A 26,682-nucleotide genomic window follows, 5' to 3' on the forward strand; every position below is an offset into this window, starting at 1 on the left:
CACAACGGCCCCGGGAGGTGTCCTGAGCACTGGGGTCCTGGGTAAACTTCGTTTGGTCTCCCCACCCTTCTTTCTTTTCTAATGAACACACGTGACTTTTGTACTAAAACCGAACTTCTAATGAAGTCTGCATGTGCGCTGGCTGCTGTGAGCGGCGAGCAGGGCTCTTCTGACAGACAAGGGACAAGAAGCAGCCTGGCCTCTTGGTGGCATCGTAGGGCTCACACATGCCCAGACCCAGGTGGAGACCTGGCAGCATCTCCTCAAACAGCAAGAGCATCACTTCTGAGTTCTCTTGAGGGTGAAAAACCAAAAAAGGGGAGAAATCCCTCGTCCTCTGTCCAGGATGCGGGGCAGATGGTGAAGCCCCACATTCCCAGCCTCTGGGAGCAGTGAGAGCCTGCAGCAAACAGAAGCGGTTGTCTCAAGGTTCCTTCTTCCCCGCAAACGATCTTTGAAAGTTCTCAGAAAGTGCTTCAAAAAAAAAAAAAAAAAGTTCTCAGAAAGTGCCTCAAGGGAATTCCCTGGTGGTCCAGCAGTTAGGACTCCGCGCTCCCAATGCAGGGGGCCCAGGTTCGATCCCTGGTCAGGGAACTAGATCCCACATGCATGCCACAACTAAGATCCCACGTGCCGCAACTGAGACCCGATGCAGCCAAATAAATAAATGTTTTTTAGAAAACACGAAAAACAGGAAGTGCCTCAAAAGAACTCAGAAAGGGACTTCCCTGGTGGTCCAGTGGTTAGGACTCCGTGCGTCCACTGCAGGGGGCACGGGTTCGATCCCTGGTTGGGAAATTAAGATCCCGCATGCCTCGCAGCACACCCAAAATATAAAAATTAATTAAGAGGAAAAAAAAAAAACTCAGAAGGAGGTCAGCAGACATCCATCACTAAAAGGACAGTGTTTAGACTTCGAGTTGTAAAAATAAGAACCTGTCACCCAAGGCGGTTTCAGGAGGCAAAACACAGGAAGGCCTGAGGGCTACGCCTGACAGTGCACACCCCACACCCCGGGCCACACTCAAGATATCAGTGAACAGCTAGCTGCTGGTAGGCAGAGTGGAGGAGAGCCCAGTGTGGCCCTGACATTACCTGGGCAGCGGTATGCTGTTGACGGATTTGCTTCCAGCATGTTCCTTGGGTTCTTTTTTTTTCTTATGTGGTCATGACAATGGGAAACCTGAGTCATGACTGCCTCTTCATCCAGGCTGAGTCCATCCCGTCCCACCACACCCTCCCTGCCTCGGTACTGACCACTGAGGCTGGCCCTGACCACTGAGCACATGTGCCTTGGGTCCCAGTGCAGTTTTAGAGCCCTTGGGGCCAGCTGCCTGCAGCCCCTGGGACAAATCACCCAACCTCCATGGTACTGTACTTCCTCCTTCAAACGAGGAGGCTTATTAAGACAAGGATTCAGGCTCAGAGAGGTGGGGTGAGCTACACGAGGTCACACAGTGAGTGAACTGGGGCCACGATGGGAGCCACAGCCATGTCCGTGGCCCCGCCTGGTCTCTGGGTCTCTGTCTCAGCCACCATGCCCCAGTCTCGGGCCAGCATCTCCCTAGATGCAGGCCCCCATGTTGACCGTACCCCCCAAGGCGGTAGCTGAGTCGCCTTCTCCACAGGTGCGTGGAGATGCTGATCAAAGAACAGATGAGGAAGTACAAAGTGAAGATGGAGGAGATCACCCAGCTGGAGGCTGCTGAGAGCATCGCCTTCCGGAGGCTCTCTCTTCTGCGACAAAACGCTGTGAGCAACGCAGGGTGGGGCTTCGGTGGGGGCGGGGCCTTGTGGGAGTGGGGACCGGTGGGCGGGGTTTGGACATTGGGCGGGGTCTCACTTATCCGTCCAGCACACTCTCCCAGCACACCCTGGGCCACCGGCAGCCTGACCTGGGGCCTTGTGGCAGCATGTTTAGGGGCTGATTCCTCACCTAGGCCAAAAGACCACCATCCTAGCTCAGCCTCAAGGCCAGCTGCCGCTCTCAGCAGTGGGGGTCCTGTCACCTACTTGGTGGTGGTCCTGGTCATCCTCCAGCCATGTCCCGGGCTGACCTGGGCCCTGCCCACAGGGGAACGTTGCCACAGCAGAAGTGGCCTCACAGTGTGGGGTAGAGGGATAAGGGGCCCGTCCCGGGCTCCTGTGGGAGGATCCTGTCCTTGTCCCGACAGTCAGACGTGGCCTTATGCTCATGACTAGCGCCTGTGCCCTGGTCATGGCCCTGTGTGGTCACCCACTCTTCATCTCTCCCCCAGCCCTGGCCTCTCAAACTGGGGTTTTCGTCTCCTTATGAGGGGGTCCTGGTATGTACACGTACGGTGGGTCCTCCTCGCATGTCTCCCAGTGCGGTGCATGCTGGGGTTCCTCTCAACCCCTAGGGTCCTCGTAGGATAGACCGAGCGTGTCCTAACCTTCTGGAAGTGCATGCTGGGGGAAACCTGTTGATTGCCTGTTGATTGCCTGTGCTGAAGATGACTAATGAGCCACATGCTGGCCACTCGGTCCCTGCATGATCCCCAGAGAAGCCTCTCTAAGCCTAGCCATCCATGTCAGAACTAACCTCCCCCGGAGCCGCTTGCACCACCCTCTCTCCATCCACAAGCACTGACCCCCACCCACCCAGAGGGGCTGGCCAGACCTGCCGCTTCTCTTTGCAGATCAAGAACCCCAAGACCCGGATGAGCAGCAGCGGTGGCCTGGAGGAGCTGGGGGTGCTGCCAGAGGAGGAAGTGGCCGGCGGTGAAGAGGATCGTGAGAAAGAGATCCTAATTGAGCGGATCCAGTCCATCAAGGAGGAGAAGCAAGTGTCTCTCCGAACCCTTGCCACACTCGGCCGCCCTGTCCAGCCCCCATCCACTGCCCCCCCCCCCACTATAGGGAATCTGGCTGTTAGGAAGCTAATGGGCTAGGCTCAGTCCTGCGGTCCAGTGCCCACCTCACGGGGTGCTGCTGTCCTAAAACACAGCCTAAGCTCGTTAAACCCCTGGCTTGACCACAGGGAATCACAGTGGCCCATAGGGAGAGAAGGGAAACAGACGGGTGATGCCTGAACTTTGTCTTAAAGTTGGCCTTAGCTAGGGCGATCCACCAGTTTGTTGTCCGGTCAAGATGGAAGTATGAACGGAGATGCTGTTTAAAAATTATGCCAGGAGAACAGGTGTAATCCAGGCCCCCTGGGCATCCTAGTCTTAGGAATAGGGTAGGGCACTCCAGGCAGAGGGAACAACATGTGCAAAGGTCCTGAGGCAGGAGCCCTTCACTAGCTGAGTACTAGGCCAGATGCCTGGCTTCCCTCAGCAGCCTGACACCTTCCTCACATGACCTTCACTGAGTCAGGGGCATTTTGGGCCAGGTGTGCTTTTGGGGTTGGGTTTCGGGTGCTGGGAGCAGGGAGTCCCCTCCAGGACCAGGATGACCTACTCTGTCCCCTAGTGGCCTGGCACTTTTCCGTGGGGGCAGTCTTCCACCATGGAACAGCCTTGGACACTGTGACCCTCTCATCCCCAGGGAGGACATCACGTACCGGCTGCCAGAGCTGGACCCTCGGGGCTCCGATGAAGAGAACCTGGACTCAGAGACATCAGCTAGCACCGAGAGCCTGTTGGAAGAGCGGGCTGGGCGGGGGGCCTCGGAAGGTCAGTATTAAGGTAGCGTCTGCTTTTTTCCTTCCCATGTCCACACCCAGCAGGCCCCCGGGCAAGGGTCCGTCTGCCGGCCCTGAAGCTGCAGTAACCCTGCCATCTGTCTCTCAAAAGGGCCCCTCGCGCCTGCTCTCCCCTGCCCCAGCGCACCCACCCCGAGCCCCCTCCCCGAGGCGGCCGCCCCTCCTCGACGAAGGCCGTCGTCCTTCATGACGGTTAGAGTGAAGACCCCCCGGCGGACCCCCATCATGCCCACGGCCAACATCAAGCTCCCGCCCGGCCTGCCCTCCTATCTCCCTGGCCGGGCACCAGGTGCCCAGGAAGCTGCCACCCCGGTGAGGCGCCGAGAGCCACCTGCTCGCCGCCCAGACCAGATACACTCTGTGTATATCACACCCGGCACTCACCTGCCCACTCAGGGCCCTCAGGAGCCCCTGGACAAGGACGACCGGCCACCTGGGACCAAGCGGAGGTACTCGGACCCCCCAACCTACTGCCTGCCCCCTGCCTCGGGCCAGGCCAATGGCTGAGGGCCCACAGCTGTCAGAGTCCGCATATCCAAGGACGGCCCGGTGCCAGAGCTGGGTGCCAGAGCTCCAGAGCCAGTATTCAGTGGTCTGAGAAGGATCCGGAATGAAAAGCTCCAAGAGCGATGTGAGGTGGGCACCGACTCCAAGTGAGTGCAGGCAGGGAGAGGCCGGCTGAGGCCCGGCTGCCCTTGCTGAGCCCCTACATCGCACAGAGTTGCCCGCCCAGAGCACTGAATCATGGCGGGCAGCCTGGCATCTCCCAGCTCCCCTTTTGTACGTTTTTCTGGTCACTGTTTCTTTGGGCGTGGTTTACATAACTTTAAACTGTAACAGCCTTAACAGAAGACCAAATTTTTTTTTATATGTGTATGTACAAACTTTTATATTAACGCCCTGCATCTCCCTTATAACCTGGACATGAGTCTTCAGAGTAAAGGCCACACAGCCGCGAAGCTTTGGAGGCTCAGACCCACACTGAGGGACAGCTCGGGGGACAGTCTGAGGGCTAGGACCCTGCACAAGGGGTTTGGACACTTGTGGCCCCTGACTGCCCCAAGTCTGTCTTGGACTCGTATTCTGGCCCGGCAGTGGCCACCTGGCCGACGTGCATTCGAGGGAACAGTGAGCCTTCCATAGCGATCAAGACTGTTGGCTGGAGCCAGGACACGAGGTGGTAGGCAGCCTCCACTCCAGGCACTACAGACCTCACATCCCAGGGAGACTCGAAGGTGGCCATCACTCCTTGGTCCACTGTGCCCTGAACACAGGAGGCTGGAGGAGGCCACCCTTGGCACTGCCCGCCCCATGTGGCAGAACAGGAGCCCGCAACTCAGGACCACTCATGGGTGGGGAGGGCAAGGCCTGGAGTTGTATGTCCCTACAAGTCTACAGTGACAGCCTGGACATCTGGCATCTCCGGAGCGGGGCTCCCCTCTTAGGCTCAGCCCACTCTCCAGACACCTGGACACATGGCCCCAGACCTGGAACAAGAGGCACCCACAGGCCATGTGAAATTAAAAAAAAAGTGCCTGAGAAGTGTCTGCATGCAGTTCCTATTCAGGCCAGCTCCAGGCTGAAAAAACAGGGGTTGGCAGGTGGGGGTCAGCCCTGCGGCCTCAGCCAAGAGGGGTACAGGGCAGGGATTGGGCCCCTTGCCTGGAAGGAGCTGCCTTGTTCCTCCAACCGACTTTGCTGTTTGTTTGCTGGAATTTCACACATACTTTTCACACAAGGGATGTGGGCTTTGCTGGAAGTTCTTTTTATTGATCCAGAAAGCTGGGAAAGCAGGCAGCTCCTGGCAGAGCCACATTCAGTGAGGAGAGCCTGCTGTCCTGGGAGCTGCCTCCTGTCACACCTAGCCTCTCCCCAGCTGAGGCTTAAATGTCAACTGACGGGGCCATCCGCCGTGGGTGGGGCGTGGGGAGTCAGTCCTGGTGGACCTACTACAACCAGAAGCAACACCACCACCACCCCCACCACCCCCAACCGCCACAGAAGAGCTCCCAGGTTACAACCAGATGGGCAGTTGTGGGAACTGGCTGGCAGGTGGGTCCTTTGGGGCGGGGGAGATGGAGACCATGACAAACCGGAGTTTCAATGGCACATGCAAGGAAGAGTTGGTGGGTTACTCCAAGGCCACACAGCTGGGGTGGGGCGGGGCTGGGATTCACACCCTGCCCTGTCTGCCTGTAGAGCCCCCCTTTATCAACACCCTGAGTTTGGTCTCATCCATGGTACGTTACAGGGCACCAGGCCCACCGGTGTGACCTGGACACAGGTGACCTGAAGGATGGGGAGATGGTTAAGGGCTGCATGCCAGGCTTCAGTCCCTGTGAAGCCCCCATCCTCACCCTGTCCACTCCAGGAGGGAGGACTCGAACAAGGGGCCTTGGCTTCCTGGGGACGCAGTGGGGGGGTTCCGTCCATGGGGGTCTGGGCATTGGAGGTGACCTCTCACTCTCAGGTTTAGCCCATGTCACTGCCACACTGCCAGTTTCCCAAGGGAGGAGACAGGTCCAGAAAAACTTAAGAAATTCGTAGAAGGCCACGGTGGGAGGTGGAGTCAGAGTCAGGGCTGGGATGGGATATCACAGCTGCAAAAGTTTGGAAATCATAGCCCGTAAGTCTCGGATTCCTAAATCCCAGGTCAGAGCCTCTCCCCCAGGAGAATCTCCCCCAGGCTACCTGGATGCGGAAGAGCTCAGTGTGGGAAGAACCCAGGAAGGAGTGGGGAGCGGGGGAGGAATTTTGAGCAGGGGGTAAGTAATGAGCATGTCACGCGTTGCACGTGGGCCTGAAACGAAGGACTCGACCCTTTCAGCCCTTCCGGAAGGGTTAAGATGCTCGCGAGGATAAGCAAGCGATTGAGTCCTGAGTAAATACGGACTGGATGGCGCCTCTAATTGAAACAAGACAAGACTGAAAGAGCAAACGCCCAAACAAGAACGAGAGCGCCCCAAATAAGAATGAGAGAGCAAACCGGGAACCTCCCCCCGGAAGGAGGCCAACGAAAGACACTTCCGCCATCTCTTAAGATGGCGCCGGCGGAAGAGGCGGGTAACCGCTGGGTGGTGATGGCAGCGTCGAGGCTGGAGCTGAACCTAGTGCGGCTGTTGTGCCGCTGTGAGGCGATGGCAGCGGAGAAGCGGGACCCGGACGAGTGGCGTCTAGAAAAGGTGAGGGAAGCCCGTGTGTCCGCGTAGAGCCCGAATCCCGGAGGGTGGTCCCCGCAGCCGGAGGCCACCGGGCCCCACTCCCCCACCCCGCCAGCCAGTGAGGCCACGCCCCTTCCGGTTGGCTCCGCCACGTCCGTTTGCGCAGCTCCCCCGCCTCCTCCCTGGGGCTCAGCTGGTCCCGCCTCCTTGATACTTGGCTCCTCCCGTTCCAGCCCCGCCCCTTGGTGGCTCTAACCCCTTTGAGCTCGACGGTGGTGGGGGGGCACTGGGCTGACACCCCACTTTTCGTCCCCAGTACGTGGGAGCCCTCGAGGACATGCTGCAGGCCCTGAAGGCACAGGCGAGGTGAGTGCAGGCGGCCACAAGTGTTCAAATCCGGGGCAGGGAGTAGAGTCCGGAATCCCTGGTCTCCAGCCCCTCCCTGCTAAGACCCTTCCCTGAACTGGGGACAGTGGGCAGGTTTTCTGTTTCCTCTTTTCCCCTTCCAGCAAACCGGCCTCCGAGGTGATCAATGAATATTCTCGCAAGGTAGATTTTCTGAAGGGGATGCTGCAGGCAGAGAAGCTAGTGAGTAAGGGGCACCTCTGTCTCCTCAGCCTTCATCATGCTCATCTGGGACCTGCCCCTCTGGTGACCCCCTGCCCTCTTCTGCAGACCTCCTCCTCAGAGAAGGCACTAGCCAACCAGTTCCTGGCCCCTGGCCGAGTACCAACTACAGCCAGGGAACGGGTACCTGCCACGAAGACAGTACACCTACAGTCACGGGCACGGTACACCAGTGAGATGCGGAGTGAGCTGCTAGGAACGGTAGGGCTCCCTCCGTGTTCCCTGGGAAGCTTTGGTTGGGGACAGGAGTTCAGTGCCTGGGGGTGGCCAGAACAACAAATACTGTCAGGTGCAGGGATCCTAGGGGGCCCAACAGACTCTGCCCTGGACCATCAGAGAAAGCTTCCCAACAGAGAGGCACTGCAGCCAGGGCTTTGCTAGATGAATAAGAGTGTTGATACGAGGCAAAAAAATGGCACATCTCTGCTTAAGCCCCAGAGTTGGCCAGAGTAAGGTTTGGCCCCTGCCTCACCACACACAGATGAGTTTTTTCATCTGTAAAATAGGATGACAAATGCCTCTATGAGCACTTTATGTGGATCAGCTAAACCCTGCAAAATATAAGCTATTGTTTTCAGTTTAAAGATGAGAAAACTGGGCTTCCCTGGTGGCGCAGTGGTTGAGAGTCTGCCTGCCGATGCAGCGGACGCGGGTTCGTGCCCCGGTCCGGGAAGATATCCCGCATGCCGCAGAGCGGCTGGGCTCGTGAGCCATGGCCACTGAGCCTGCGCGTCCGGAGCCTGTGCTCCGCAACGGGAGAGGCCACAACAGTGAGAGGCCCGCGTACCGCAAAAAAAAAAAAAAAAAAGATGAGAAAACTGAGGCTCAGAGGGCACAGGACTTGTCCAGGGTCCTGACTGAGGGTGGGGAGTTTCTGGGAGCAGAGAGAACAGGTCTGGGGGCATGGCAAGGTGGGTGACTTCGTGCCTCTCCTTTTTTCCCACAGGACTCTAGTGAAGGTGAGTCATCCTGAGCAGAACAGGACTCAAGGCCTGGGGCAGACATGTGTCCTTGCTGCCCCACACCTCTCGCCTAACCTGGCTCCCACAGGGTCTTCCACAGCCCAGGGAGAGTGTTTCCAGGGGCATTACCGGGTTATGCTTGGAAGCGGTGCTAGGACAGAGGAGGGGCCCCCAGAGGAAACAAAGTTGGACACTCCCAGCCCAAGGGGCCAAGGCTGGCTAGAGGGAAGGACTTGGGACCTGGGGGAGCCCAAATGAGGAAAACCTCCTAGAAGGGAATACTCTGAAGCCTGATCAGGAGCCCTCCCACTGGGGAGCAGACAAGATGAGAAACGGCATTACGAGTAGCAGACACATCCCAGGCAGTGGTCAGGAAGCTGGAAAACAACAAACCAATGCTCTCCTTCTTCCTGCTTGGCCTGTTTTGCTTCCAGAGCCTGAACTGGATGTGAGGAAGAGAATGTGAGTATCTTCAGCGCTTGGGCAGCATTGGGGGCAGGGGGGTTGGACAGACCTTGGGCCACTAAAGCGTCACCACGAAGCATCTAAACCACCAATCAGGGAATTCCCCAGCAGTCCAGTGGTTAGGACTCCATGCTTTCACTGCCAAGGGCCCGGGTTCAATCCCTGGTCAGGGAACTAAGATCCCACAAGATGTGCAGCATGGCCAAAAATTTAAATTAAAATTAAATTAAAATTAAAAAAATAAACCACCAATCAAAGGCCACTTCTGAGGATGCTCTTCCCAGAAACCAAGGCAAAAAAGGGGAAACAGCCCCAAGCAGGGCAGTGGCTGGAACCACAACCTCTGGGTTCCTTGAGAACATGTTAGTTTCTTCCCTCCTCCCCCCACACCCACTCCTACCCACCTGTCTATCCATCTGTGGGGTCAGTGGGGTCGCAGGGCCCAGGCCAGGGGATGAGAAGCAGTCAGCAGCCGAGCTAGACCTCGTCCTGCAGCGACACCAGAACCTCCAGGAGAAGCTGGCGGAGGAGATGCTAGGCCTGGCACGGAGCCTCAAGACGCACACACTGGCTGCCCAGAGTGTCATCAAGAAGGACAACCAGGTATGAGGACTCTGGGAACTCTAAAGCTTCTGCCCTGGGGCATCAGAGAAGGCTTCCCAGCAGAAGGTCTCTATGGCTGGGGCTTGAATGGATGAATAGGAGTTTGGCAGAAGGCAAAAATAGCATTCCCAGCAGAGGAAACAGCACTAGCAAGGGCCAAGAGGTGTAGATTTGCTCCAGTGCAGTAGGAAGAGGCCACACTTGGACCCAGTCCTGTTGATATTCTCCCCACCTCACCCTCAGACCCTGTCGCACTCACTCAAGATGGCCGACCAGAACCTGGAGAAGCTGAAGACAGAATCTGAGCGGCTGGAGCAGCACACACAGAAGTCAGTCAACTGGCTGCTCTGGGCCATGCTTATCATCGTCTGCTTCATCTTCATCGGCATGATCCTCTTCATCCGTATCATGCCCAAACTCAAATAAAGACCTGGCCTGGCCCGCCTCACCTGTCCTCTCTCTGCCCTCCACCCCTGTCCAGGGGAACCTTTGGGGTGGGCAACGTGATGGGAAGGCCCTTGGTGCCCCTGAGAGCCACAGAGAGCACATGAACAGGGGAGGAAGGATGTCAGGCTGGGGGGGGGGGGCGGGGGAGGAGGATAGTGACTCAGCAAACCTCCCTCCCGTTCCCCCCTGGTACCTACCTCACACTGGACAAGGCAGGGCCCCTAGAGGCCCCACGAGCTCCCAATCTGATAGAGCCAGAGTCAAACACATACCTGTGGGGTCAGAGTAAGGTCTGGAGGGTGGGGGAGGAGTGGGGCCATGCGTGGAGGCCAGCTTGGAGGAGGGGTGTCAGTGCTGGGCCTTCCTTGGGATTGAAGGTGATAATTCAGAGACAAGGCTTAGCCCACCCACTGCCACAGCCTAAGATCTTAGGACATTGCAGATGCTTCACATAGTCATTCAGCAAACACATGAGAATCAGTGGAGACCCTGCCCTGCCCAGGTCATAGTCTGATCACTTCAGACAAGAACTGGGTGGGCATTGGAGTTGGGACCCTGGAAGGGATTATTGAGCGCGAGTCCAGGGGAACTGTGGGTCCTCCGCTCTGCTTACCCCCACTCCAGATGTCATGGGCAAAGTCTGTCAGGGGGGTGACTGAGGGAGCTTGGGAAGGAAGAGTGGACAGGAGGTGTCTGTCCCAAACCATGGGAGCATGACATGCATGGAGTTGCCCATGTGGACCCCACCCCCACCCCACCCCCAAAACCACCAGGAAGAGCTTTTAAAAACTCTAGTGGCAGTTTTTAAAGCTTTTCTGAAAGCTCTAGTGGCAACTTTTAAAAAATAGATCATAAGAAGGAGGCTCATGCTTGTGACTCAGGGATGGTTCATTATTAGGAAGCATTAGTGGCCACATTAATGCACCAGGAAACAAAAATCATAGGGTGAAATGGTACTTTGTACTGTTCACAGCATCCATTACTCAAAGTCTCTTAATTAAAAATAAGGAATAGATGGATGTTTTCCTCACTGAACTGAAAAACCTCAAGCCAAAGGCAGTGTTGAGTTTAACGGGCAAATACTCGAAGTTTTGCCATCAAAGTGAAGAAAGTGAGGTGGGGATGGGGGGATGCCCACGGTCCACCCACCCCCTCCCTTGATTTAATATTGTCTGGAGATGCTAGTCAATGAAACTAGACAAGAAAAATGAAATTTTAAAATGAGAAAAGAGGTAAAATTATTTGTAGATAATGCAACTGTCTATATAAAATATCCAAGCAAACTAACAAAAAGCTATTTCAATAAGAGAATTTAGTAAACCAGCAAGGGACTTAATGAATATTTAAATTAGTCTACTATATGCAAAAAAAAAATAGCTGCAAAATATATTGGAAGATACCATTTATAATAGTAAAAGATACACTATCTGGTTAAATTAACATCCTTGATATACAGAAAGCTCCTAAAAATCAAAAAGAAAGAAAAAAAAAAGACTTGCAGGAAATAGGAAAAGAAATACAAATGGTTTCTGAATTTTTTTCACACACCATATTAGATTAGGCAAGATTTAAAACTTTGAAAGTACACTTACAGGAAACTGTGATACCACTGAGTTTGCAAAGGTTGTGGGAAAACCAGCTGATTAGAGCATCAATGGCACAACCTCACTGAGGAAAAACTTGACAGTATTTTTCCAAATTAAAATACACAGGTCCCTTTTGCCCGGGCAGTTCTGGGCAATTTCACTTCTAGGAGTTCCACATAATCCTCCACAATCGGCCAAAGAAATGTGCACTTGAATCTTTTTTCTACAGTATTGTCTGTAGTGAGGAAAATGTGTCATTGAATTAGAATCTCTCTGGAAGGAGACACAATTAACTGCTGCCTCTGGAGACAAGGGTGGGTGAGAAATTCACTTTGCCCTACGCCTCTTTTCTATCTGAATTTTCTAAACATGCCTCCAATAATTATTTAAAGAAATATTTTAAAAATATAACCGCTGGAAAAAATACATATAACCAATGAGTAAATAGATAAATACAAGTTCTCCAAAACCACCAGTTTTCCAGACAAATAAACTGAGGGTCGGAAAGGGTGGGTCACCAGCCCCAAACACGGTGGTAGCGGTGGTCTCTGTTGGACTCTGGGCAAGGGTGCGGTTCCACTTTCAGGTTCGCCAAACCCCGCCCCCTTGCCGCCAGCCGCGCCCTATACCGCCAGGCCCCGCCCCCGACCTGCGGAGCGACCCAGCCAGTTGAGTCCAGCCTGTAGTTAATGCACTACACGGACTCGAGCGCCTCTCTTCGGGAGCGGACCCAGACTCGGAGCCCCATACGCTGGGACAGGTGACCCCGGGAGGGAGTGGTTCTTGCGGCCCGCTGCAGGGCCGGAGATGCCGGGGATCTTCTCGGGGGCGGTGTCCACGGGCTCCACATACGCCTGCGGCAGAGGTTGCGGCCGCGCAGGGGTTAACGCGAGCCAATCCTGGGCTGCGTGGTGACGTAACGGTTCACAGCGCTCTTTCGGGTTACGCACTGGGCGGCGGGGTCTGGGGATCTCTGAAGGCCAATGGCGTGCGTCTATGCAAATAAGGGCGGAGCTGGAGGACGCGCCGCTGGTGGAGAACTGGCCGCTCCGTGAGCAGCTTCCCCGTGAGTCCTCACACCTTACCCTCCTCCAATCGCATCCTCCTCCTGTGTCCACAGTCCGCCCGCCGACCACCCCCGCCACGCGCGGGCCACGACTCCCCCCGCAGGGCCCGCCCACCGGTGCGGGGACGCCCGAGCGGCACCATCCCGAAGCCGATGCCCACCCGGGAGGCCCCGCAGACCGGCGGCTCCCGGGGGAACTTGCAAACCCGCCCTCCTGGCCCTGGTCCCCCGGTGAGTCTGAACGGGAGGAATGTCCCCAGGCTGAGCCTAGGCAAAGGATACATTCCCCCCTGTATAATGGATCCCGGCTGACCCTCGTTAACTCCAAACCATGATTCCTGCGGCATCTGCAGCGACTGGTGCCTGGAGGCCTCGAACCCAGCGCGCCCCGCCCTCTGTGCCAGCCTCAGCCCGGAGCACACGGGACAAGGCCCAAGAAGATTGTATTTGAGGATGAGCTGCCCTCCCGGACCCTCCTGGGCTCCAAGAAGTCTGTTAGAGCCGTCCCCGGGGGACATGTGCCTAGGCCCCACCCCGTGCCTGACTATGAGCTGTGAGTGCCCCCCTGTGGTTCCTGACTTCAGGGAACATGGAAGGAGCACTGAGGCTGGGGCTTTGACAAGTGAATAAGAGTTTATTTACCAAATAGTAAACAGAGAAAAAGGGCATTTGGGGCTAGGAACCCAACACGGACAAAGAAAAATTACACTGATTGGGGAAAAGAGAGGAATTCTTTACACTCATACTCTGACCCCCTGTCAACCTGGTAGTAAGTATCCACCAGTGAGCAGCGAGAAGGATCGGAGCCGCTATGCTGCAGTGTTCCAGGACCAGTACCCAGAGTTCTTGGAGCTTCAGCAGGAGGTGGGCTCTGCACAGGCAAAGCTCCAGCAGCTGGAGGCCCTGCTGAACTCACTGCCCCCACCCCGAAGCCAGGTTAGTACCCAGGTGGAAACCCTCATCCTACAACCCTTCCAGGTAGCCCAGGCCTCCGGAAACGCACTGGGTTCAGATCTCTGGGCCTCTTCCTCCTCCAGGCTGGGCAGGCACCACAGCACATAGGCCAAGATCAGCCCTTGACAAGGTCCACTTTGTCTGAGCCTCAGTTTCCCCATCCCTCCTTGGGTCCTGTGCTCCCTGAGCACCCCCTTCCTTCTCCTTTGGCAGAAGGAGGCCCATGTTGCTGCCCGTGTCTGGAGGGAATTTGAGAAGAAGCAGTTGGTGAGTTATGCCTCTTGAATCCTACAGCCTGTCCTTTGCACCCCCCTACACATACACACACACACACACACACACTCCCAGGAGGCTGGGACACTTGTGCCTGCCCAGTTTCAAGGAAAGAAAACTGAGGCTCAGAGAGGAAAATGCAAAAGGTCAAGCAGCTTGAGAGCCATAGGCCAGACTGCCACAAGGACTTACCTGGATCTTGCCCTGCTCAGGACCCCAGCTTCCTGGACAAGCAGGCTCGCTGCCACTACCTGAAGGGCAAACTAAGGCACCTCAAGACTCAGATCCAGAAATTCGATGACCAGGGAGACAGCGAGGGCTCTGTGTACTTCTGAGTGTCCTGGCAAACAGGCAGAGGGAAACATTGGAGTCGGGGTGCCACCCTGCCCTTGCTTCTCTTCCTACCTCCTGGCCTTAGCTCTTGCTATTGCCCCGCCTGGGGTAGCCGTCCCTGATTTCAGATGCCTTCGCCCTTGAGGCTGAGATCTGATGGTCCCTCCTCCAGGAAGCCTTCTCAGGACCTCCTCCAGGACCCCCATGGAGATCCCAGATCTCAGCCCATCCCCTGGAAGAGGTCCTGCTCTTCATCCCAGTGGAATAAACACTTATTAAATACCGACTGTGTACAGCTGCTTGAAACTCCTGATTTCACTCGTTGTCACCAAAAAATTGTTCTTCCATTTTCCAGAGGAAAAAAATTAAGGTTCTGAGAAAGGGACTTGTCCAGGGTCTCTGGGTGAGCTGTGAACCCTAGTCTGTCTGGGGGCGCTCCCTCTCCTCTAAGAGCCTTCAAGTGGGAAGCAGAGGGGCTGACATCTAGCATCACCTCCTTGGCCAGGAGGGTCCCCTGATGTCCACTGCATGCCAGGCCCTGGGTAGAGTGGATGGGACACAGGTAGCACCAGGCTCTGTGTGGGGCCCTGTGATGGTGGCCCAGCAGCTACTTTGAGTCTTGGCCTCCCAGGGGAGTCACAGGGAAAAGGGACAGTCAGGAAGACTGTGGGCAGGGAAGGCAGTGCCAGCCACTGGGTCACAGAGAGGCCTCAGTCCCAGGACTGATCCTCAAGAAACCCATGTCCTCAGGGAAGAGAGCCCAGTGTGACAGAGCAATGACAGAGGGCTGGACCCGGACAGCAGAGTCCTAACAACCAGGGAGGCTCAAGATGTCTTCCTGCCGAAGAGGCCATATGGGTAGGGTTTTGTAGGAGAAGTAGGAGTTCAGCAGACAGGCCTGGACAGGCATCCAAGTCTCTGGCCGACTGGAAGCAGGACAGATACCGTGGTCTTGGTCAGTCCACAGATGTTCTGTGAATCTGAGAAATGGGGCATTGCTGTCCAGGCCAGCTGGAATGGACAGACATTCACGTATGCCCAGTACAGCTCAGAAAACACCTACCGATTAGAAACCAGCCCAGCCACCAATGGGAGAGCCCAGTAGCCTCTCCATCCCATTCCCACCTCAGTCCCCTTCCAGGAACAGAGCATACCCAAGAGACCCTCGTTCTTTCCATCTTCCCAGACCTCCTCCGAGACAGACATGGGGGAGCCTGGGGTGCCAGTGGAGAGCATTTTGGGGGACTGGGGCTGCCTTAGGGCTGAGCACTGGCCTAGCCTGCAGGGTGAGACCTGAGCTCTTTGCTCACTGTTTTCCAAGGGGCATCTTTGATAAAGGGCTCGATAAAGGGCTTGTCTTTGCCTGACAAGACCTGTCAGGATCAACAGGTGCCCCCCACCACCACGATCTGGGCCCTTTCTAGCCATCCCCTAGAGCCACAGTCCTGGCAATACATTCCATAGGTGCCTTTCCCACCACAGAGCTGAGCCACAAACTTCCGAGGACAGGGTGGCAAGCTCCCTAGTGCTGCATCACTGCACATCAACTCAAGTCCACATTTCAAAGTCTGTCCTTAGAGGTCCTCACCTTCCAAGTGCCAATTTTCAAAACAGGAGGTTTTTTTAGTTACATGTGAGAAGAAACCAAATTCAAACTGGCTCAGGCACAAAAGGGGAAGTCTGGGCTCATGGAACTTAAACACCCGAGGGTTTCAGGTATGGCTTGATGCAGGGAAATTGGTCTTTCTCTTTTGGCTCTGCTTTGCTTTAATGATATCCTCCGAATTCCCAACCCTGCCATTGAATCTCATTGGCCAGCTCTGGGCCACGTGCCCTCCCTAAAGCAGTCGCTGTGGCCAGGGAAATGAAGGGTTCTCTGTCTGGGCTGAGATCATGTGACAAAACTAGCCCCAGATGTTTCTCCCGAGGATACTGGGGCCCAGATGATTAAGGGCCGACCAAAGAAAATAATAAAGGGAATTCCCTGGCAGTCCAGTGGTTAGAACTCGGCACTTTCACTGCCGTGGGTCCGGGGTTCAATACCTGGTCAGGGAACTAAGATCCCGCAAGCCGTGTGGCACGGCCAAGAGAAGGAAAGAAACAAGTGTTTGGTCTAAGGCTCATGTTAATCTATGAGGCTCACCCTCCTAAGCCAGAATCTGAATTCAAACCTGAGCCATCTGCTAAGCTCAACTCTTACAGACTCACTGGCTGACCTCGGGCCCCCCTTCCTGCCCCCGGCTGCAGATCCCCCACAAAACTGTCCAACAGAAACAGAAAGTAGGGCTGTTGTTAGGTTGTGGGTGTTCCAGATGGCTGGGAGTGGGTAGCCATGGTAGGGCGCCCTCCGTGCCACCCTCCCCTCACAAAGATGACAGAGGCTGTGCAGGTAGGAAACTTCTTTATTATTGGCCTTGATTCATCCATCATGTAGTGTCCAACGTGGATTACGTGTCCAGAGGATCCGCCTGGTACACGCTACCCCTGCCCGGGTGCAGCTGCCCCTCCAGTCCAGATGCCCGGACTTTGTCCATCACACCAGAGAAGCCACTGCACCATGAGTTCATGCTTGGGGCACCAAGGGACACAGCTGTCCTGGGATTGGACCCTCAGTCTTGCCCCTCATCTTGACCAGGGCTTCTGGGGAAGACTTGGCTGGAGCCTAGACAGTCTTTTTTGGTTTCATGATCACTTAGAAAACAAAAAACACAAACATTTCACAGTCTTTAAAAAACAGGAGTCTGAGGAGGGAAGCCGGGGTCCTCTGCCTGGGGGCCCCCACTGGAGGCTTGAGCATATGTGTCCCTGGAGGTCTGCAGACCCGGCCCTGTCCAGTCACTGGCCCGAGCCATAGGGCCAGTTGAAGGTACTTCCCGACAGCAGCATGTCTCGGATCAGCGTCTCGATGGGTGTCTTGCCCACCAGGCGCATGAAGAACAGCTGGGAGATGAGGGAGGCGGGGACGGCACGCAGGGCAGGGAGCCGCAGCAGCAGGCGCCCAAAGCGCTGGGGCTGCGATGGGTACTGGGCCCGCACATACTCGGTGAGGGCCACCTGGGCCTTCTCCTGCAGGCTCTCCACATGCGCTGGGTCTGAGAGGCCACAGGCATCTGGGAGACAAGGGAAAGGTCAGAAGAGGAGGTGGCGGGAAGACACACGACCCCAGGGCTGACGGGGGAGCGGGGGCACCACTCAGGGCTGTTGATACAGAACGAGGGCACTCAGGAGGTGGGAGACGGGGGCCTAGGGCACAAATGGCAGTGTTGGTCCTCAAGAAATATTAAGGTGGCTTCATCCAAGGACGATGACACAGGGGTGCAGGCAGTGATGTCTCAAGGGTGGAGGGGCCCTGACTAAAGCATTTAGCAGGGAGAGAAGTTCTAACCAAGCTCAAGGGGAAGAAGAGGCTGGGGAGGGGACTTGGGGAGGAAAGCAAAGCCTAGAGGGGGTATTCAGACACCCCAGAGGGGCCTGCGATGTGAGTGAAGATGACAGCCCCATGAATGGGGGCAGAGAAAGTCTCCTGGGGAAATGAGGAGGGGCAAAGCCATATTTATTGGATGAAAGCCACCTCCCAGAGTAGCCTGTGTCTGGTTCCCGCATCCCTGGCCCCAAGGAGACACCTAGTGGGGCCTCCTTCCAGAGTGCAGAGCCAGCTGCGCCACTCCCTGGAATAAAGCAGGGCTTTGGCTGCTGGACGGTTACCAAAGACACGTAAGGAAGCGCACGGCTCCGCTCGGAGTCCCGCCCCTCGGTGGGAGGGGCTCCAAGCCACACCCCCTACCCTCTCCAGCTCAGCGAGGGGTGGCCCCTGGAGGCGGGTCAGGGGGCAGGTTGGGAGCCCTGGGTCAGAGGTCTAGGGGCCCAGGAATCTGGGAGTGGAGAGCCCAGGGGAACCCAGAACCAGGTGTCAAGGCACCCCTGCCTGGCAGCTCTCCATAAGTGGTAACAAGAAGAGAACCCTGATTTGGCAGATGAGGGTCAGAGGGTTTGGGGAGGACAACAGAGATCAGGGAATGAGGGCCAGAACCAGGTGGGGGGACCTCTCCTCCCGCGTCCCCCCACTTGTCATTCTGTTGTCAGTGCCCACTGAGCACGATGATGATGAGGGGGTGAAGGATGGGGGGGGGTCTCAGGGAGCCTGGGAATCAGGGAGAGAGGCTGTGGGGCCGTGAGTCACGGGTCCGGACAGGGATCGAAGTTCTTAGGGAGACCTGGGATCGGGGGTGGGGCCATCAGGGTGTCACACCGCCCGCATCACCTCCTCCACTGTCCCCCATCAACGCTCAAGGCGCTTTCAGGGACACAAGTCTGGCTAGCTGTGGATCAGGGAGTGGAGGGCTAAGGCGGCCGGGGCCAGGGTCAGGATCTAGGTCGCACCCCTCCCTCCCACCCCTCCCACGGCCTCAGAGCCCCCCATTTCAGGTCATCTCACCAGGCGTGAAGAGCGCGATGGCCTTGAGGCAGCCGTACTCCGCCGAGTCGACCTGCAGGCGGCCCAGCTTGTCCACCTGCTCCTGGAAGGCGCGCACCTGGTCCATGAAGGCCACGGCGCGCTCGGCGGCCATGGGTGCGGCGTGCAGGCCGGCGGCGGCCAGCAGCGGCGCCGTGTGCAGGGGTAGCGCCGCCTGCGCCGCGTTCAGCACGAAGAGCTCGCTCCAGCTGAGGCGCAGGAGCGCCACCTGGTCAGCCACCGGCAGCTCGGGGAAGAAGGGCGCGTGGCGCGCCCACTCCACGGTGCTGAAGAGCAGCCGCGCAGCCAGCTCGCACACGTTGTCGATGCCCAGCACCGCGCCCGCTGCGCCGCCCCCTGCGCCGAACGCGCCCGCTGCGCCCGCGCCGAAGCGCCCAGCCGCCGCAGGGTAGGGCTCGGCGCGCAGCAGCTGCGCGATCAGCTCCGACACCGGCTGCCCCGGGAAGAGGTCTCCGCCGGCCGCCGCCAGCGCAGAGCCCGGGGGGCTGCCCGACGAGGCTGCCACGGCGCCAGGCAGCGAGTGCGGAATGCGGCCGCGCTGCACCGCTGCGAGGGGGGAGATGGAGATGGGGGGGGGCGGGGAGGAGGGGAGACAGCCAGCCCCGCAGGAAATGAGGGAGGAGGGGAGAAGGGAGGGTGGAATCAGGAGATGGGAGAGAGGGAGTGACGAAAATGGGACAGGAAGGGGATTGAGGAACACGGGAAACCAGAGAGGGGTGAGTGGGGTGTGAGGAAAAGGGAGTGGGGAGGGAAGGAAGGAGGGGGAAGGTGGGTACCCGGAGAGAGTGGGCGGGGGCCAAGTAGGGAGGAATAAGGGGAGGAGATAAAGTTATCAAAGGGTCACTCAGCCCCCTCCCCTCCAAGCCCCCCAGCTCAGCCCTTCCCTGGACCCCCAATCCCCACCTCATGGGCACAAAGCTTGTTGGGATGACAGAGGCCAAGGTCTTGCATGCCCCACCCTGCTCTGCCCTGTGCCCTCAGCCTGAGTCCATGTCCAGCCACCACCCAACTCCTACTTCCTTCAGAGAAGGGCCATGACCCTGGGACAGGGGGAACCTTCCCAGGTGGGAATGGGACCACTGGGTGAGGGCTAATTTAATTCGCACCTGGCCCCCTCCTACTGGACTGTGTGAGCTCTCCTCCACAGCCAGGGAGACTAAACCTGTCAATCATGTCCTCATCTGTCAATCATAGGGGTCCAAGACCTGAGAATGGGTCCAGGGAGCGATCACCTTCCTTCCCAGGACTTGGGGCACATGGCCAGCCTACCCCTAAAACAAGTGATCAGTATACCCCTAAAACAAGTGATCAGTATGGGCTGAGCACTGATCTCTCCTATGGAGGTGGGATATTTCCCTACCTCCCAGCCCCACCCTCCAGGTCATGGCCCCCTAGAGCAGGTCTCATCTCTCTGGGTCTCTGCAGTGACCTCAGTGCTAAGAGTGGAGTCCTGGCCAGTAGCAAGTGCTCAGTAAACATGTGATTCCATCAGTAACCTTGCCTATGAGCGGGGAGGACCGATTGCTGGCCTTGGCCAGTGCCCCCAGTGGTCAGGTTGGTGAGAAGAGGGAAGCTGAGGTGCAAAGAGGGGAGAGGTGGCTGCATGCCAGCCTGGCCTGTGCCACAGAGGGAGGGGCGGAGGGGCTGACTGGGCTGGGTGCCAGGCAGAGACTAATTAATGAGTTTTAATGAGGTGGAGTGCCCTGTCTCACCACCTCCATGAACTTCTGGTCAACCCACCATGAAGCAGATGGGGAGGGGGATGCAAGTGGGAGCCAGGGGCTAGCAGAGCTGATCAGGGAAACAGGGGCTTGGATTCAAGCCTTGCTCCATGTGATTTCGAAGTCTCAGAATCATCTGTCAAATGGGTGTAGCCAGATGAGGCCCGAGAGAGCGAATCCCAGTCAATCCCGGGCCCACTTGGTTCTAAACCCCACCCCCACCATTCTTCCACCATCCAGCCACGTTTCCACCTTAGGGCCTTTTGCACCTGCTGTTCCCGCTTCCTGAGAACCCCTGTCCCCAGCTCTTCCTCCTCATTCAGCCACGACTGTGGGTTCAAATCCCAACCACAGTTCTATTGCTCTCTGTGCTGTCTTCCCATTTATGAAAAATGCAGTTGATAATAAAAACGGTGATGATAATGAAACCAATCACTGAATTTACATGAGAATGTATCTAACTTGCTTAGAATAGCATTTGGCACTTAGTAAGAGCTAAGTGGATAGTAACTCAAGCCAAGAAACATTTATTAAGCACCTTATGGGTTTCGAGGCTGGTCTAGGCACTGGGGATATGTCAAAAACCAAGACAGACAAAAGTCTCTGACCTTGAGGAGAACATCCTGATAGAGGAGCAAGTAAATTATAAAGCAAGACAGATGGCCTGAAATAAAGAGGGGGTGGCGAAGGGTAATCAGGAGGGCTTCTCTGAGGAGGTGTTGTTTGAGCAAATCTTAAAGGAGGCAAGGGAGGAAGCCATGCAGGTGACTGGGCAAGCGTTCCAGGCAGAGGGAACAACCTGTGTGCAAAGGCCCTGAGATAGGGCTGTGCTTTGGGGCATGACCTGAGATTATTATTTCCACCCCGAGACTTTGCAGATCTGAAGCCCTGATAAGATGTATATCAGGAGTTTAGGTCAGATCAACAAGTGGAGGTAAAATCCACGTTGGGGGGGGGGGCGGAGAGACAGTCACCCCCACACTTAAAATGACCAAAGGGAGTGATGAGACGGTCTTAAGAGAAAGAGTCTGAGCAGCTGTCCCAGCTTCTCCCACAGAGGCCCAGCAGAGGAGAAACCATCTTTAGAGCAGCAGAGACTCAGGTTAGATGCAGGGAAGAACTGCTGGCCTGGCTCATGAGAGTCCAGGCAGAGACATGAAGCCCAGCACAGGGGCCATCACTGAAATGGGCCAGATTCTGCTCCCAAGCCCAGACATCCATGTACAAGTCTCTGAGTTCCACTTGAATTCTAAGAGTGCTTGGTGGCATTCTAGACCCAGCTGCCCCGCATGTATCCACCCAAGTCCCCAGGGCAAGGACAAGAGGCTGGGCCTCCCTCTGGCTCCCAGTGCCCCGGTCAGGCGGAAAGGTAAGCTGCCCTTTGCCTTAGTCAGGTGAGTTCCTGCCTTGGGCAAACACAAGGCAGGGGGTGGAGGGTGGAGGGTGGAGGGAAAGCAAATCAAATAAAAAAATACATCCTTGTTCAGAAAGCGGTAGCCTGGCTAGAGGGCAGGGGGGTCACCAGGGTATCACTGCCTCTGAGGCCGGGGCGGGGCCTGGGGAGGAACTGGGGAGGGTGGGGGAAGAACAATTCTAAAATGGGCCGGAGTCAGGGAGTCCCTTGCATCCCAGTTCTGCAGCAGCCACCAGACAGCCACGGATAATTGGATTCCTCCAGCCCAGGGCCAAACCCAGGCCCACGGGATCTCAGGATCATTGGTGGTAACGAGGTTAGCAGGCACCAGACCCCGCCCTCCATAGCTCCCAGACCCCAAAAGAAGGAGCAAAGGGCAGGCCGTTTGTTCATCCCCTGCCTGCCCCACCCCAGCAGGTACTCACCCTCCTTCCTCATGCCCACCCGGAAACACTTCTTGAGGCGGCAGTACTGGCACTGGTTCCGGTGATGCTGGTCAATCTGGCAGTCACGGTTGGACCTGTGGGCATGCAGAGGTCACCATGGGGGTTACCATGACACCCACATCCTGCCCCTGGAGCCACCTTGTGAGACGCCTTTGAAGGCTGCCCCTGAGAACCACCAGCCCCCCACCAACCTCGGCCGGGCAAGTGGCCCCAAAGTGGCACAGAGGCTAGGCCTGCAAAGAGGAAAGGACAATTCGGGTGAGGGCCACAGACGAAGAGCAGTCTGTGGCAAAGCAGATGAGCGCGCCAGAGTGGATATGTTGGAACTGGGTTTTTGTTTTTTTGTTGTTTTTTTGTTGTTTTTTGCAATACATGGGCCTCTCACTGTTGTGCCCTCTCCCGTTGCGGAGCACAGGCTCCGGACGCGCAGGCTCAGCGGCCGTGGCTCACGGGCCCAGCCGCTCCGCGGCATGTGGGATCTTCCCGGACCGGGGCACGAACCCGTGTCCCCTGCATCGGCAGGCGGACTCTCAACCACTGCGCCACCAGGGAAGCCCTGGAACTGGGTTTTGAAGGATGATCAGAAGTTCCCCAGGGAAACAGAGGCAGTTCCAGGCAGAGTGGGCAACAAGGGCAAAAGGTTGGAAATGCCAAAATATGAAGGCCTAAACAGTTTCACTTTACTTGGTCACTGTCAGGCCAAGGGTCAGGTTCTTTGTCCCAAGGGCAATGTGAGAGCAGAGAAGGAACATGGTCAGGGAGCAAGGCTTTGTGAGTTGACTAAGAGACTAGGAGCCAGGCCAGTCCTCTAGGGGGTCACAGGACTGTGGAGCCCCAGCATTACTGCCCTACACAAGGCCACCACAAACAAACGATGAACGAACGAACGAACGAATGAGTGAATGAACAAATGAACTCCTGTACCCCTTTAAGATCCCAAACCCCTTCTCTGGAAAGAACGTCCAATTCCTAACTGAGTCCAAGAAGCTTCCTCTGGGTGGCCCTCAGGGATTGTTGTTGCCTCTTCCAGGGATGGGACAGGTGGCCCCGCCCTGTGAGGCAATGAGTTCCCATCCAGGGTCAGTCCCTAGCAGGAAGGTTCAGGCCTTTGTTCTTCAAATGTCCCCAGCACCTTTTCCCCCTGGCCCCTGCCCCTGTGCTCCCTCCCTATCTCTCTCCACCCTGGGCTCAGGGCCTTTTGAGGCCCAGGCTTGGGGCAGACACCCTGGAGTCCCAGCTGGGCACCAAGAGGGTACCTAGAGACAGTCACAAAGTAAAACAAACACTTAATGAAGTTAAAAATCAAAACACATCTCAACTGCAGACACCCAGCCCTGATCTTTGGGCTGTGACTTCTCCACTGAGCCTTGGTTTCCTCATCTGAAAATGGGAGGCCAGAGGCCAATTCTATATGGGATGCACTCATTCTGGAGAAATTGGGGGCATGGGGGGAGGGCGTCAAGACCCAAGCCCCAGCTGCGAGTCCCAATGGCAGATTTAGGAGAGCTGAGGCTCTGCAAGGCCTCTGTGTCCTGCAGCGCCAGCCTCTGAGCCCAGGCCTCTGTGTCCCACCAGCCTGAGCCCCCAGGAAGAGGCCTTACTAGGGCAAAGGGAGCTCAGGCAGAACCAGAACAAAGCCCAGCAGGCATGCAGTGGGAGGGTCCTGGGCAGCCGCGTGGAAACAGCCAGGCCTGGGGCAGGCAGGCAGGCAGGCAGGAGCCTGGCTCAGGGCCCTCAGACCTCAGGGGAGGCCCTGAGCCTTCTGCCTCAACTTCCCCAGCTGTAGAGTCAGGACAGAGCTTCTGTCCCTCCAGATGAGGAAACAGTAAGTTCTACCTGTTATCCCACCTAAAGAGGACATGCTTCGCCGAACCCCACAGTCCAATTCAGCCTCCTCCCTGGGCTCTGGCTTCCAGTCCAATTGGATCATAGCCCTCTCTTGCTCACACACCCTTCACGGCTCCTCACTGACCTCAGTCCAGCATTTCAGGCCCACGCACCTCTAACTTCTCCTATGCCTGGGTGGTCTCATCTTACATCACTGCTCCCCCAAACCTGCCACTGAGCGTTTGCTGTAGCTACACCCTCTGCAGGAGTGCCCTTCGCTTCTATCTGCTAAACCCCTCATGTTTCAAGGCCCACCTCCGGTGGCCTTCCTTCCTCTCTGACCCTTAGGCAGAGCCCCTTGTTCCCTCCCGGGACCCCAGACCATCCCTCCCTCTGGCCCAACCCACACCACACAGGCTGGGGACACCTGTGTCTCCCCCAGACTGGGAGAGGGCTGGGCTTGGAGCCAGGGTCTTTTCTAGGGGGCCGGCATCAAATCACCCAGGCCAGGCCCTGAGGGGACTTTGCTGAATCAATCTGAGGCTGAGAGAAGCAGTGACTTCACCAGGTCACACAGCAGAGACCTTCTGAAGAACCTGCCAGCCCCAAACCATGGCCCCTCTCCCCGACCTTGGTGCTCCCTGCTCCCACTCTCAGGGAGCCTCTGGGACCCCAAAACTACCTGAGCCCCTCCTCTGCCCTCCCTAAAGACCTGGCCAGAGAGCAGGCAGCTATTCCAGCAGCAAAAATGAGGCCAAAGTCTGGTGGCCCAGTTAGCACTGGAGGAGAGAGTTAAGCCAGCTCCCCCACACACACAGCCACCCCAGACAGGCTGGACCTGGGGCCAAATTCCTGCTTCAGGTGCCCGGGGCTCCGCCCAGTGGCCTTGCCAACAAGCCCTCCACCAGCAGCTCTCGCTGGGGACACCCTGACCCAGACTCAGCTGCCCCTCTCTTCCCAACCCCACAGTTCCCCTTGCTAAGCCCCAACTGGAGCAGGGTCTCTCCCTGGGTGACCCAGGGCAGGCACCAAGAGCGTTCTGGGCCTCGGTTTTGCCCATCTGGAAAATGGGGCTCTCCAAACTGGCTCTACAGAGCCCAAGCATGTTCCTGGAGGATGCAGAGTAGGGGCTTGTCAGTGGAGCAAAAGGAGGCTCACCAAAGAGTGGTGGGAAAGGGAGCCCTGGCCTGGACACTCAATGCCAGCGGCTTCTCCCCCCAGACCTAAAGCCCCAGAACTAAGGAGAGAAGCTAGCACGGCCACACCCTGTCAGTGGGGACTCCAACCTAGGACAGTCCAGGGCTTCTTCTTGGAAACATTCACGCCCACCCTGTCTCAGAGCGGACCAAAGTTTCAGGGATTTTCCAGGAGCCCAGCTCTGCACCAACTCCTGGCTGGGGGTGGGGTGGGGGGTCGAGCAGCCAAGATGCAGTCAAATCCCGCCACCCACCCGGACCTCGAGCAGGAGTTTCCGGTGACCCAAAGCCCGGCGTGAGCCAGGGCTGGGGTGAGGGGGGGGCGGGGGTTCCCCCGGTGAGCAGGCCCAACCCCACAGCAGGGGCCCCCACGCGAAGAAGGCTGCCCTGTGCCACCCCAGTTTCGCTCCCGCCGCAGCCTCGGTGGTCAGAGCGACTTTGGAAGTGATATTTGACCCCAAGGGCGCGCCGTATCGATCCGCGCGGCCGCAGACAATGGCCCCTGGACACTGTGAGCCCCACAGTCCAAGTTCCACGTTTGATTCCCGCGGGGTACCCCACGCGCCGATATTCCCAAGAGAAGAGATGCCCTGGGGTCAGGGACCCACCCCTGACAGCACCACAACCCCTCCCCGCGCGGAGCTGACCCCTGTCCGGAGAAAAGGAAGGGAGGAAGGGGGAGCAAGTAACTAGGGCGGATGCCGCAAGGGACCACCTGAAGGGGGGACCTGCATCGATACAGCGCCGTCAGTATACACAATCCCAAGAATGTAATGGAGAGGGGGAAAAGGATCTGTGCCCCTATCTCAGACGGGAAGTGGAGACCCAGGGAAGGTCAGCGCCAGGCCCAAGGTGACCGAGCAGGTCAGAGGCCCGGCCCACAGCGGGGCCGGGTGCCCGGCGGCGGTGCGCTGATAGGGGGCTCACCGGCAGGTGTAGCTTAGGTTGCGGCGGATGCTCCGCTTGAAGAAGCTCTTGCAGCCCTCGCAGGTGAAGACGCCGTAGTGCTTGCCGCTCGACTTGTCCCCGCACACCACGCAGTCCACCTGCAGCCCCGGCCGCTCCTCGTCGCCTTGCTCAGCGTCGCTAGCGGCGCCGGGGGGTGAGGCCGAGTCTTCCTCCGCCGCGCGCGGGTAGCCGCCCGCCTTATCCACGCCGTTCGTGTCGCCGCCGCCGCCACCGGGGCCGCCCCAGCCGCCGGTCACCATGGCCATAGCCCCAGGGCAGCAGGGCCGGGGCGCCCCCTCCGCGCTCTTCCCTCGGGGCACCCCTCTCGACCCGGGGGACCCTACCCAGCGCGCATCCGGCCCCGGCGCGCGGGGGGCACCCGGCTGCACCCCCCAAAAAAGTTTTGCAGCAACTTCCTGCGGCCGGTCCGCGCGCCCGGGAGGAACTGGTCGGGCCGGTTCCAGGCCAACTTTCCCACGCGAGCGTGGGGCCAGGCCCGGGGCCGGGGGGGC

At 57.4% G+C, this 26,682-nt stretch overlaps 4 protein-coding genes across 18 annotated transcripts in view; 3 read left to right on the forward strand and 1 right to left on the reverse strand.

The window, feature by feature from the left end:
* MYO9B (myosin IXB) overlaps positions 1 to 4,537 on the forward strand; it is an 89,028-nt gene extending 84,491 nt beyond the window's left edge. For 8 of the 12 annotated variants that reach the window (XM_089905238.1, XM_089905242.1, XM_089905246.1 and 5 more), the window contains 5 exons: positions 1,629 to 1,752; positions 2,259 to 2,306; positions 2,661 to 2,807; positions 3,515 to 3,638; positions 3,759 to 4,537. In XM_089905238.1, coding sequence (XP_089761364.1) covers positions 1,629 to 1,752; positions 2,259 to 2,306; positions 2,661 to 2,807; positions 3,515 to 3,638; positions 3,759 to 4,174 — 859 coding nt within the window. In that variant the 3' untranslated portion in view covers positions 4,175 to 4,537. Of the gene's footprint in view, positions 1 to 1,628; positions 1,753 to 2,258; positions 2,307 to 2,660; positions 2,808 to 3,514; positions 3,651 to 3,758 lie in introns of all 12 variants that reach the window. The other 4 variants (XM_089905247.1, XM_089905250.1, XM_089905249.1 and 1 more) reach the window with 4 other exon arrangements.
* A 114-nt stretch (positions 4,538 to 4,651) lies between these two features.
* Positions 4,652 to 9,929, forward strand: USE1 (unconventional SNARE in the ER 1). Of its 2 annotated transcripts, XM_022558696.3 has the most exons (8): positions 4,652 to 6,849; positions 7,145 to 7,194; positions 7,338 to 7,416; positions 7,504 to 7,656; positions 8,402 to 8,414; positions 8,852 to 8,879; positions 9,311 to 9,485; positions 9,729 to 9,929. In XM_022558696.3, the coding sequence occupies exons 1-8, from the start codon at positions 6,640 to 6,642 to the stop codon at positions 9,909 to 9,911; spliced, it is 891 nt and encodes a 296-aa protein (XP_022414404.1). In that variant the 5' UTR covers positions 4,652 to 6,639; the 3' UTR covers positions 9,912 to 9,929. The 2 variants fall into 2 exon arrangements, with proteins under 2 accessions (XP_022414404.1, XP_022414405.1); XM_022558697.3 differs by lacking the exon at positions 7,338 to 7,416 and having other exon boundaries at positions 7,446 to 7,656.
* A 2,269-nt stretch (positions 9,930 to 12,198) lies between these two features.
* OCEL1 (occludin/ELL domain containing 1) lies at positions 12,199 to 14,444 on the forward strand. Of its 3 annotated transcripts, XM_022558784.2 has the most exons (6): positions 12,199 to 12,278; positions 12,639 to 12,815; positions 12,938 to 13,137; positions 13,355 to 13,520; positions 13,752 to 13,805; positions 14,024 to 14,432. In XM_022558784.2, exons 2-6 carry the CDS (start codon positions 12,738 to 12,740, stop codon positions 14,144 to 14,146), a joined length of 621 nt encoding a protein of 206 aa, XP_022414492.1. In that variant the 5' UTR covers positions 12,199 to 12,278; positions 12,639 to 12,737; the 3' UTR covers positions 14,147 to 14,432. The 3 variants fall into 3 exon arrangements, with proteins under 3 accessions (XP_022414492.1, XP_022414493.1, XP_022414495.1); XM_022558785.3 differs by lacking the exon at positions 12,199 to 12,278 and having other exon boundaries at positions 14,317 to 14,444; XM_022558787.3 differs by lacking the exon at positions 12,199 to 12,278 and having other exon boundaries at positions 14,257 to 14,432.
* A 2,084-nt stretch (positions 14,445 to 16,528) lies between these two features.
* Positions 16,529 to 26,547, reverse strand: NR2F6 (nuclear receptor subfamily 2 group F member 6). The gene is made up of 4 exons (XM_022558575.3): positions 26,150 to 26,547; positions 22,179 to 22,273; positions 18,580 to 19,164; positions 16,529 to 17,254 (listed from the first exon to the last, which is right to left on the reverse strand). The coding sequence occupies exons 1-4, from the start codon at positions 26,434 to 26,436 to the stop codon at positions 16,980 to 16,982; spliced, it is 1,242 nt and encodes a 413-aa protein (XP_022414283.2). The 5' UTR covers positions 26,437 to 26,547; the 3' UTR covers positions 16,529 to 16,979.
* Positions 26,548 to 26,682: the final 135 nt, after the last annotated feature.

Source organism: Delphinapterus leucas, unplaced genomic scaffold (assembly GCF_059928025.1).
Source record: "Delphinapterus leucas isolate spDelLeu-1000000601 "Yukka" unplaced genomic scaffold, BTC_Dleu_Yukka2 spDelLeu_asBTCV2_sq25, whole genome shotgun sequence".
In the NCBI taxonomy this organism is placed as follows: Eukaryota; Metazoa; Chordata; class Mammalia; order Artiodactyla; family Monodontidae; genus Delphinapterus; species Delphinapterus leucas.

Coding starts and splice junctions, on each gene's coding strand:
- NR2F6 (XM_022558575.3), bottom strand. CDS start 26,436: ATGGCCATGGTGACCGGCGGCTGGGGCGGCCCCGGTGGCGGCGGCGGC. Junction 22,274..26,149: donor AACCTAAGCTACACCTGCCG/GTGAGCCCCCTA, acceptor GCATGCCCACAG/GTCCAACCGTGACTGCCAGA. Junction 19,165..22,178: donor GGTGGGCATGAGGAAGGAGG/GTGAGTACCTGC, acceptor CCCCCCTCGCAG/CGGTGCAGCGCGGCCGCATT.
- OCEL1 (XM_022558784.2), top strand. CDS start 12,738: ATGCCCACCCGGGAGGCCCCGCAGACCGGCGGCTCCCGGGGGAACTTG. Junction 12,816..12,937: donor CTCCTGGCCCTGGTCCCCCG/GTGAGTCTGAAC, acceptor CGGCATCTGCAG/CGACTGGTGCCTGGAGGCCT. Junction 13,521..13,751: donor TGCCCCCACCCCGAAGCCAG/GTTAGTACCCAG, acceptor CTCCTTTGGCAG/AAGGAGGCCCATGTTGCTGC.
- USE1 (XM_022558696.3), top strand. CDS start 6,640: ATGAGAGAGCAAACCGGGAACCTCCCCCCGGAAGGAGGCCAACGAAAG. Junction 6,850..7,144: donor ACGAGTGGCGTCTAGAAAAG/GTGAGGGAAGCC, acceptor TTTCGTCCCCAG/TACGTGGGAGCCCTCGAGGA. Junction 9,486..9,728: donor TCATCAAGAAGGACAACCAG/GTATGAGGACTC, acceptor CCTCACCCTCAG/ACCCTGTCGCACTCACTCAA.